An 11,436-nucleotide genomic window follows, 5' to 3' on the forward strand; every position below is an offset into this window, starting at 1 on the left:
CTTCGGGTCGGGCAGGGGCCTGCCCAGGCCTCGTCAGGAGAGTGCCCCTGTGGGGACATGGTTTTGGGGGGACCCGAAAAGGATTTTGTCTGTTAACCCCGGTCCAAACTCAGCTCTTATTCAGGACTCGGTGCTTGGCACTGGTGGCACGTTGTACTCACTGCTCCTGTCTGACAAAAATGTGTCTCTTCAGCCCCTCCCAGCCATTGCCCGGCCTTCAGTTGTGGAGCCGGGAGTAAACAGCTCCTTGTTCCCGGTCCCACGTTTAAAGATTCATTAATATCATCTGAATAAACCCTGTTCACCCGGGCTGCGTGTGTGCGGGCTGGCCCCGGGCGGTTCGGGTTGGGGGATTTGTCACACTGAAAAATAAACAGAAACAACGAACAAGCGCTTTGTCCGGGGCTGTGGGGAAGTGGTTTAAGTCTGAAGCAACTCTCGGCTCATCCCCCCTTATATCTTGGGGCGCCTCCGCCTGCGCCCCGGCCTCTCCCAGCGCGCGGGGCTGAGCCGCGGACACCCGGGCCAGAGCCGACCCGAGCCGGGTTGTGCCGAGCCCCGTCGGTGCCCGCGGGCGGAGCGGAGCGGAGCGGGCAGGTGAGCGGGCGCGGGGCCCGGGCGGAGCTGCGCGGGGCGGGGCGGCCTGTCCCGGTGCCGGGGGCGCCTGGCCGGGCCGGGCGGTGGCTCCAGCACCGCCGCCGAGGCAGCTCCGGGGCCGCGTCTGCCGGCGCTTCTCCGCCTCCCGGCCGGTGCCAGCCCCGCTTCTCGCCGCCGGCGGGGCAGGGAGTCCCGGGCCGGCCCTGCCCGCCGCCCTGCAGCGCCGAGGCGCGGGCGGCACCGAGCCTCCGCCGGCACAGCTCCCGCACTGCTGCAGCTTTCCCCGGGCGGCAGCGCACGCGGGTGAGGCGGGGGACGGGGGACGTGGAAAGGGCTGGTGCTGCCTGGTGCGGAGCTCAGGGCAGGGCTGTTTGGGCAGGGCTGGTGCTGCCTCCGGCAGGGCGTGGACGAGCCGTGAGCTCCGCACGCCTCTCCCGGCCCCGCTGCCCCGGGCTGTAGGACCCTCCGTGACTAAGTGACGGCTAAGGGGTGCTGGGTCGAGGCAGGGGACCAGAGCAGTCGGAGCCGGTGCAGCGGCTCGCCCAAGGCTTCCTCTGCCTCGCTGCTGCCATGGGCGCGCTCTGCCACGGCTGTCCGCGCTGCTCTGTGCGAGGGGCAGAGGGGCCGTACTGCTCCGCTGCTGCTCCCCGCTCGGGATCCCTGCTCAGCCTCTGCTTGCCCTTGCCCTTGCTGGGGGCTGCTCCTCCTCTGCTTGCAGAAGCAGTCCAGCTGTTTCAGACCCTGTGACGACGCGTAGGAGTCTCAGGCGGGTGCGTGTGCACCCCCCCGAGAGCTCTGGTGCACCCCGTGTCAGGCCGCACTCCTTGTTTAGGCTAGAGGCCGGGGGTCAGGCAGGAGCGCCCGTGCACCTCCCTGCGAGTGCCGGCTGGGGATCAGCAAAAGCATCTGCACCACTTCCAGAAGTGGCTGCAGAAATTCGAGAAGCGGCACCGCTGCTGTTTGGTGAGTGAGATCAGCCATGAGGCGCCCCCAACTTTGACCCAAATTTCCTGTTCATCTGTCCCTCTATGAACTTCACACTCATAGAAGCATATAAGTCTGCCACACCCCGGCCCTCTTGTTCTCAAACTGTTAAAAGCTGTTTAAATGTGTGATTATCAGTTACGACAAGCTGAAAAGACTTGTTCCCTTCCTTGCCTCATGTGTACCAATGAGGATGTACAGATAAGAGATGCAATACCCCATAATCTGATCTTGCATACAAATCCGGGCATGGAAATAAACACCACTGGGCACCTTTACTGTGGAACTGACTAATTAGCTCTGCAGTAAATGTCTCAGCATCTAAATGTGCACCCCTGCGAGGGTGCAGGGAACTGAAAACTCCACCACAGGATAGTATGTGTAGTTACAAGCACTGCCCTGCCGCAGAGCCTTCTCGTGAGCAGCGGCAGCACACATGTTCAAGCAGCACACGTGAGAGCCAAAAACTCTTTAGCAATAAACTGTGTAGTTTACACTTGTGCATTTATTGCATGTTTAGATGCATCCACTGAGAGGTCGTCACAGGTACAGGAGCAGCAGGGCTACATCAGTGTGTCCCCAAGGCCACCCCTGCCTGCTGTGGGGTTGGTAAACCTGGCTGCCTTCAGGTGGGGCTGGGCCAGGTGTGGCCTTTGGCTCTGCTCTGTTCTCGCTGGTTCTGAAGATCTCAGCCAGAAGAACAGATTTAGAAAAAGGCCCATTGCACTTGCCCTTCCTCCCTCTACTTCTTCTGTACCCTCCCTGGAACCAAAGCAAAGAGAAATAAAGCAAAAAACAAAGGAAAGACAAAAGCCGGGGGAGAGAGAGGCAGGCTGCATCCTCCTCCTCTGTGTCGTTATTTATGAAAAGGGAGCATGTTTTGGACCTCACCTCCTGCACGCTTGAACCACGACATGAAGACTCTTTCTTCACCCCTTGGGAAGTAGGACCCTCTGACCCCAAGGTGCTCCAAGGGGCTTCTCACCACTGTTCAGGGAAAGGCTGGAGTGGGCTGTGGGTGCCCTGCAGCCTGCTCTGAATCATTTGAGAGAGAATTTTGAATTATAATCTGGGTCCAGATTGGAGCTCCTCCATTTCAGAAGGGTTAGCATCAGGGCAGCAGGTGCAAACCTGACTAATACAGACATGAGGCAAGTGCACCAGACCTAGCACAGCTCTTTCTCTCTACCCTCACCCCCCCCCCCGCCCCCGCCCCCAAAATAGGCACTCGCAGAGGAATCCCAGGATGTCACAGACCCAGGATTAGTGCAACAGCAAAGGAGGCCAGAGTGCTCTGGCAACTTGCACTATTCCTCCATCCTCTCTGTCCAGCATTGTAAACTGTAGCAGAAGACTTGGTGCTCCTGCTACTTTAAATCAGAGAAGCAGGTGTGGCCAGAGGCAATCAGGGGCCACATAACCAGGGAGCAGGCAGGGCTGAGACTCCAGGGAGCTCCTCTCCCTAGAAGTCAGACCCTGGAGGCTGCCAAAGGAGCACCATCTCTGCAGGAGGGCTGCAGCTCCTGACTGCCAGCATGGAGAATACAGGCTGAAGCAGCCTGGCTCTGCTGTTGTCGGGAAGAGGAGCTACCTGAGGGGCCCTGAACCAGAGCACGGCAGTGAGAGCCCAGAGTGGAGGCTGCTTCCAGAGCCTGGGCTCTTGTGAGTACGGGGAGAGGTTTTCTGGTGAAAGCTGTAGCATGCTTTCCCTTGTATAGTATTTGTTTGCCCAGGAGGGAAGATATTTTTTGTAGCCAGAGGGCTTACAAATGGATTAAATTATACTGGTGTCTGGATTGGGACTCTGAGGAGTGGTCTTTGGAGGTCCTATTGGTAGCCCAGGGCATGTGGTCCCCTTGAGTGCTGTTGGAGAGCTGGCTCAAGGCAGAGTGAGTGCAGAGCCTGGAGTAGGGCTGAGCATGTGGCCTCAAAGCCCAGAGCAGTGCAGAGGAGCCCGGTGCTCGAGAGGGCAGCAAACAGGGGCCAAGGGCCTGGCACTCAAGAGGACAAGACTAAAGCCGGTGTCTTGAAGTCAGGTCCAATACAGTGGGCCAGGGCTAGAAGGTGAGGTGGGGGCTGAGAAGTCTGAAGCCCTGAGAGAGATTGATGGTACAATGACATCTGCAAAGCATGGGACAGGGAATGGGGGTGGATGGAGCCACATAATTAGCCCCTAAGGTTTGTAGGTGTCCTGGGGCGCTTCCAGGATCTTACTGCTGGGGAGAGGAGCTCTCTGGAGTTTAAGCTCAGTCTGCTCTCTGGTCATGGGGCCCCTGATTGCCTCTGGCCACACCTGCTGCCTGCTTCTTGGCTGTTTAAAGTAGCAGGAACACAAGCCTCCTGCTACACCTTCCAATGGTGGACACAGGATGGAGGAGTAGTGGGAGAGCGCACACACAGCTCAAGAGCTGGGTCGAGGCCAGCAGTGTGCAGGAGAGCCTGAGTAGCTATCGGATAGCATAAGGCTTGCTTTAGGACTCTCAAGGCAGGTTCCCTTTCAATCTAATAACTACATCAAGGTGTGGTGGGTGAGATGGAAGGAAAGCCACCCTAGAGGCAGAGCAGGGCACAGGTTGCAGAGCCACCAGGGGCATCATGGTGGCCCCGAGTCCCCAACATGCTACATAAGCCCCCTTCTACACTGCCACAACCCACTGTTAGGGCCTCAGCCTCTGCACCAGATAACACTCTCCTTGCTTCCCTTCTACTCTGCAGGACCAAGGCGGACCACTGACCCCGCAACACTAGGATGACCAAGCCCAGCTCCTCACAAACAGTGGCTGGAGGTGGGGGGCAGGCTGGATTGAACACCACTTCTCCAGCCTGGGGCGAGCATCAGCCAGAGTGGGGAGGACTGAGGGATGGGGCCGGGGCCAGGGTCATGTGGTTGTCATGCCTGGGGCCTGAATTTAGGACTTCACAGACTGCCGGAGCTCATCCATTCTTTGGCCCACTATCCCTTCCTTCTTGTCCGTGTAGGCACCAACATTACTGGGCTCATGAAGGAATTTTCCTCCATGGTCAGATCGGTATGGACTGTGGAGGTGTTTGCCTTCCTCTGTAGGGGGACATGGCCCTCTCCCTGCGATCTCTTGAGTGTGTATTGACAACAGTTTATAGAAGTGGGACGCTGGGTGCTGTGCTTCTCCTGCTTTCCCTGTGGCAGGTTTGGGTGTTAGGTCTGTGTTGTGTCACAGTCGAGTGTAATCTTATGTGGAACTTAAATTAGGTTGTACGGGATGGTTTGAGTAGGGGTGATCCTTCCTCAGGCAGGAGCTTGGACTAAATGACCCCTGGAGGTCCCTTCCAGCCCTACATCTCTGGGACTCTAGCACTCTCTGTACCCGTGGCGGGTGTTGGTAGCCAAACTCCAGCTTCCTGTTGATTACAAACCAGTGAAAAGGACAAGGTTACATACCTTGAGCAGATCCCTGTTGCCAGTGCCCCTCACTCTCAACCTGCAGCCCCTCTGCTCCCCCAGCCCTGCCGGTGTCCTTCATTCATGACCCAAAACCCCCTGGACTCCCTAGCCCTGGGATGAAGCTGCTGCACTCTACCAGGTAGCCTGGCCATGGCCCCCTTTCCCCCTCGTCTCCCCCTCCTTCCCCCAAGCTGTAAGCATGGGCACCAGCCCCTGTACTTCCCAGCTGGCCGTGGAGCTCCCCCCTGCCCTCAGAGGCAACCCCTGGCCCCCTGCCCTGCCACAGCCCCAGCCCCAGCCTCTCACCTCACAAATCCCCAGGGCTGCATCCCCTTTCTGTTCACACACTACTCCCTACTCTCCAGAAAACTTTCTCCTCCAGAACTGCCCTGGCCGCACCTGTTTTTCCAACTTTGCTCTCATCTCCTTTCTAGAAATGTTTCTTTTCACCGACTGAACAGTTTACTCCTTGGGCTGGATGGATCTGCTACAAGTTTTAAAATTCACCTAATAGTTAAATGAGCTCAAGGTACAACCCATGGTATTGCTTTTAGTGGGGAATTTTTAAAACAGCTCGTTTTGTAGTTTACCAGCTCGGGTGGATGGTGTCTGTTAAATGCAGATTCCTCTGGAGTGAGTACTGGCCGGCAGGAAGGGCTGCATGGACTCCTTTTCTGATACACCTTTTGCTCTCTGCATGTTATAGAAGAACATTTCTGTGGAGTCCCTTGTGGAGAAGACCCTGTTATGCAGCTGAGGATGTCATGAGTGTCTTCTTCAGAGCTTCCCTGTGAGCAAAAGCAGGATGCCCTGACCTCTATGTGACTGGACATTTGTCTTTGTTGTTGTCAGGAAACTAGTATTTAATTTGTGTCAGAAGGGTTTCTACCACAACAGTTGTACAGTAGTTATTTTAGCAAATAACTGCCCAGAACATAATATTTTAGCATGAACAGCCCAGAACATAATGATTGGCAATCACTTAATACCACATTTACTCTAATCCAGGACAAAGATTTTTTCTCCACTCAATAGGGGAGCCCAAAAAGCCCCTTGTCTTGGATCTGAGTACAAAGCAGAGGCGAGGTCAGGAACCTGCCACAGCTCCAGTCATGACCCAGGCTCAAGGTTGGAGTCTGATCTTCAAACATTGCCCCATGCCCTGCCCTGCCTGCTCCCCCAATGCTTCTGCTCCCCATACAGTGCCTGCAGCCCCAGAGCCTATCCATTTCACACTTCTCACCGCCCCCCCAAACTATCCCCCCACAGGCTTTCTGTAATGGAGTTTCCCATCAGTGACAACTCGGACCCCACTCATGACTATGGCATGGATCAGAGGGTCACTCTGGTCTCTGCCCAGGCACATGGCAGGTCCAGTTCTGAGCACACCCCAGGGCAGAGCTACACAATCACTGCTACACAATCACTGCTGCTATGTGGCAGGGTAGGGGATATAGTGAGCATATGCTTTGTGTCCCTGACCATAGTGGTAAGCAGTGGTGGGGCAGGGGCAGTAGGGAAAAAGCAGAGGAGTACAGGTACTGGGTGGGGTGAGGAGGGTAGGCGGCAGGGAGACAAGCTGCAGGTGTCAGGCAGCTTGATTTCCCCATTTTTTCCTTCCCACAGACACTTCTCCCCCACCGCTGCTTTCTGTGTTGTAGTGCTGAAGGGATCAAATTCAAGATGACCCTGCATTCATTGGAATTAATACACAGGAAGTCTAATAAGTTTATAATTTTTCTATGTGTAGCATCTAATTACTCGGGGGGGAATCACCTTGAACTCAGATGCTGTCTTGGACACAGGTACATATGATATTACAAAAGCAAATATCACAAATTACATTACGTTGTTGATCCTTTTTCCCTAATTTTAGGGAGGCAAAAATATTTTGAAGACTAGTTTATTTCAAGTTTTTGTTTAAAAAATATTTAGACAATGGATGATTTGTTGTTACTTACTGTAGCAGACCCTGGTCCCATAGGTGTCTGTGACACCCCCTGGTAGCCAAGAGAGTCCTGCCCACCCCGCTCCCTTTTCCACCTCACTTGCCACACCTTGATGGATCTTAGTGCCCTTGCAGTGGCTGCCACAGGGTCCCAGAGTGAGACTCAGTCCCTAAGCTGACTTGTGCTTCCACAGTCCCAGCTGGCACCAGCCTTGCTCTCAGGCACTAAATCACCTTGGGGACATTAATCATGGCCTCCAACCTCCCTCATAGCCATGCCCAGGCCTCATGGGTGACACTCAGTATCAATTCAGAGGAGACCCCCTGACTCCCACCCAGTGCAGCACTTGGCTTCTCAGGCCTCAAAGGTTTGTCTGTGCTTCAGTTTCTCTTACATAGAGAATCATAGAGAAGTTGGGCTGAAAGGGACCTTCAGAGGTCACATCAACTCCAACCCATTGCCTGAGGCAGGAGCATCCCTACCCAGGCCATCCTCCACAAAACAATTGCCTGACCTCTTCATAAAAAAATGGCAGTCAGTCTCGTCCTGAGCAGGGGAACAAGACCTTCTAGACAGGACCCTCCAGCTTTGGTCCCAGCAGGAGCACTGGTACAGCCCCACTGCAATCCCCAGCCTGGGCATCCAGTACCCCTGAGGGAGGCTAAAAAACATCTTGCTGTATATAGGAGGGGCAGGGCAGGAATTTCCCCCTTGCCCCATGTGGCAAACAGCAAAGACCAAAAGCCTGATACGTCCCCATAGTCGAATGCAGGCATCGCTATGCCTAGATCATCCCCCACCAGTGGCTGTCCAACCTCTCCTTGGATATCTCCAGAGATGGAAAGTCCACATCTTCCCTGGGCATCTCTTCCATTGTCTCCCTGTTCTGACAGTGAAGAAGTTTTTCTGGATATCTAATCTAAATTTCCTTTGTTCCATCTTCAAGCCATTGGTTCCCATTCTGTCTGCAGGATGAGGGAAACGGCGCTTTCCCTCTTCTCTATGGCAGCCCTTCAAGGATTCGAAAACTGCTATCATGTCCCCTCTTAAGTGCCTTTCCCGCCCAAGTTGAACTTGCTGGTTCACCTGGCTAATTAAACATATAGAAAAATAAGGTGGTCCCAGAGAGGAAATTCACTGTCTGCTACACTTAATTGAAACCTCGTTTAGCTGCAGGTGATGTTATTAAATCTAACCTCTTCCCCAAAGAAATCAGACTGGCACATGAACGGTTGTCCTGAAGTGTGAGTAAGTCATGTGAATTTTTTTTTCCCTTCTCTTTTCTGTGACTCGTAGCACAGACCAACACAACCACTCACCCGGGCCATCATGGCTGCTAAAGACCTGCCTGCAGATGAGAAAGAATTCATGACGTTATCCCAGGATGAGATGGAAGAAATGAAAACAACATTTGAAGCAGGAAACCTTGAAGCTGTAGCAAAGAAATTGCAAGAGAAGCTGGAGATGTTAGATAAGATTCAAATTCACATTGCTGTCACTGGGGAGGCAGGGTCTGGAAAATCAACCTTTGTCAATGCCATCCGGGGCCTTGGGGATGAAGATGCAGGTGCTGCTAAGACTGGGGAAGTGGAAACAACAGTGCAGCCAGAGCCTTATCCACACCCCACCCTCCCAAATGTTACACTCTGGGACCTGCCACGTATTGGAACTCCCAAATTCAAAGCAGATGAATATCTTGAGCAGGTGAGTTCCCAAAAATATGACTTCTTCATCATCCTCACTGCCAATCAGTTCACTACCCACCACACCCAGCTTGCCCAGGAAATTCAGAAAATGAAAAAGAGGTTTTACTACGTGCGCTCCCAAGTGGATTTTGGTTTGCAGGCAGAGCAGAAGAGCAGACCCAGCATCTACAACGAGGAGGGAATCCTGCAGAAGATCCGCAATGACTGCATCGAGAACCTAAGGAGAGGGGCAGGTGAGCCTTCTCCACGGGTTTTCCTGATCTCCAGCTGGGAACTCACCAAGTATGATTTTCATCTGCTGCAGCAGGCACTAGAGGATGATCTGGATGTTGAGAAGAGACATGCCTTTATCCTTGCCCTGCCCAACATCTCAGCACAGATCCTGGAAAAGAAGAAAGCTGCATTTAAGAGGGAAATATGGATGTTGGCCCTGCTGTCAGGGGCTATTTCTGCTGTTCCTGTCCCAGGTCTCTCTATTATTGCTGATATACAAATACTGGAGGTAAACATGAGACGTTATTGCCAGGCTTTTGGCTTGGATGATACTGCCCTTTTGAGACTTGCTCAGCGTGTTGGCAAGCCTGTTGCAGAGCTGAAGTCAGTGATAAAAGCAGTTCCAACAGCCAGCTCGATAAACAAAGAGTTTGTAATCAGGATGCTGGCAAGGCCTGCATGTCTTGGAGTGATGATAGCTGAAGAGCTTTTGGATTTAGTTCCTGTTGCTGGACCTCTATTATCTGGAGGGGTGTCATTTGGCAGCACGTTCTACATGCTGAAACGCTTTCTGAATGATGCTGCAGAGGATGCCCACAGAGTTCTCCAAAAAGCTCTTTCCTGAACCACAAGTCCAAAGAGCAGGAATGAAAGGCCCAGAATAACCACCGAAAAGCAATGACTCAAAACAGCTCAGCTGTGTCCAAACCTTCCAAAGTGACTGAACAAAATGAAAACCAGGAAAAACATTAGAAAGCAAAACTTAGAAGGAGGAAGAGAAGGGGAGAGAGATGCAATAATGTGGTTTTTTCATTTGATCAAGGACACATCCCTAAATATTAAACTTTGAATCTGATGTATACAGGAGGCCAGTGGGTTTGTAAAATGTAATAGTTACGTGCACTTCCCTTCCTGACATGAAGCCATCTATATCATTACATCATGTGATGAACCCTCAGAAACCAAACAGAACCCCTTCTTCTAAAACGGCAATACAGAACAAACCTACTGCTTTGTGTCTTTCCCCAGTGTCTTTTCAAGATGATTCAGTTAATGAGTGACATTGAACTAAAGGTAACCCCGGTAAAATGCCAGGGAACATCCAGAGCAATAAAACAACAGAACCATAAATAAAGAAAAGAATGTGGTGACCATTAAGATTCATTAGTGTGGAAACAGGAAAATAACAGGAGAATATTCCAAATGTGTAAGAGTGTGCTATTATAAACTTTGGATCTAGAAGGCAAAATATTATACAACAAGCTTGGCTAGCATTAGTAATGGTGACGTCAAGGGTTAAAGAGCCTCAGCAATTGAGTTCGCTATTTGCCATTCACACCATCTGCATGGACTTCTGAGGGAAGATCCAGCCTTCGGACTTGGAGCAGCGCAACCCAGAAGCTCACCCACTGTGGCCGACCGAGGGGAGCGACTCCTAAGCATCAGCTCTAGACAGACTGTGACAGAGCGAGGATTCACGTTAACGTGATCAGTTTTGATTAACTGCCTGCTTATACTCTTGCAAACCCAGTAAAGTTGACTACTTGTATACTGGCAAACCCAGATGATTAATTGCTTTGTATTTAGTGGATATTTTTGTAGTCAATAAAGCTTCTGACTGGTTATCAGCTGAGTACCGTGGGTTAATCACATAGTTCTCTTTGCCCACAGTGAAGTATGGTTTGAGTTTAAGCCCAACAGTGCACACACATGTGATTGGCTTAGTTGCACACAGCTGTCTAGCTGGGTCTCCTCTACCCTCCAGTCTTCCCCATCCCCACATGCAACATGCTCTGAAAACTTGGTTCCCACTCCAGCACTCCTGCTATCGTCACAGGCTTCACATCAGGATAAAAGTATCTTCTGGCACAAGGCAAACAAGGTTCTTTGGGTACATCTGATATCTTTTATTAGACCAACTCAAATCATTGGGAAATTTCTTTTTTGCAAGCTTTCAGGTACAGGTGCTCTTCATCAGGCTGAGGAAGCATCTGCACTTGGTCTGTGCTCTTCCTGGATGGAATAAAGCAGTCAGAGGCTGGTGCACATGTGAGAAAGACAGTCAGTGAAAATGTAAAGTGAGGTAGTCAATGGGTGAGAGATGGAGATGTGGGGTGGAGGGGGGGGAGGAATGTAGCTAGTAAATAGTAGAAAGGTATCTGAGGAGTTAGATAGTAGGTAGGTTATAATGCATCATAAATCCAATGTCTATATTGAGTCCATGATTTTTGTATCCAGTAGGTTGGTGAAGTGAAGTTTGTAGGCTGGGCTGTGAAAGGTGTTTTGTAAATTCTTTAAGGATTAGACCTGAGAGACTGGAGAGAAAGTGGTTGTCTTGTGAGCAATGTGCCCCCACAGATCATTGGGTGTTCTTGTCTTTGATACATTTCCAGTGTGCATTCATTCTGGTGAGCAGTTGTTTGGTTTCTCCTACATACTTTCCATCAGGGCATTTGGGATGAGATATATTCCACTTCTGGAGGTGCAGGTGTAGGATCCAGGAATGGTGCTGGTTCTGTTGTGGGGTGTAGTAATTGTGGGGGTGGTGGAGATGTGTTGGCAGGCT

General features: G+C 51.9%; 1 protein-coding gene across 2 annotated transcripts; it reads left to right on the top strand.

Annotated features, from left to right (window-relative positions):
- Window positions 1-303: 303 nt before the first annotated feature.
- On the top strand, window positions 304-10,493 carry LOC106738144 (interferon-inducible GTPase 5). Of its 2 annotated transcripts, none has more exons than XM_059718326.1 (2): window positions 304-597; window positions 8,248-10,493. In XM_059718326.1, exon 2 carries the CDS (start codon window positions 8,281-8,283, stop codon window positions 9,493-9,495), a length of 1,215 nt encoding a protein of 404 aa, XP_059574309.1. In that variant the 5' UTR covers window positions 304-597; window positions 8,248-8,280; the 3' UTR covers window positions 9,496-10,493. The 2 variants fall into 2 exon arrangements, with proteins under 2 accessions (XP_059574309.1, XP_059574308.1); XM_059718325.1 differs by lacking the exon at window positions 304-597 and adding an exon at window positions 3,044-3,243.
- Window positions 10,494-11,436: the final 943 nt, after the last annotated feature.

The sequence above is a fragment of the Alligator mississippiensis genome, chromosome 15 (assembly GCF_030867095.1).
Source record: "Alligator mississippiensis isolate rAllMis1 chromosome 15, rAllMis1, whole genome shotgun sequence".
NCBI lineage: Eukaryota > Metazoa > Chordata > Crocodylia > Alligatoridae > Alligator > Alligator mississippiensis.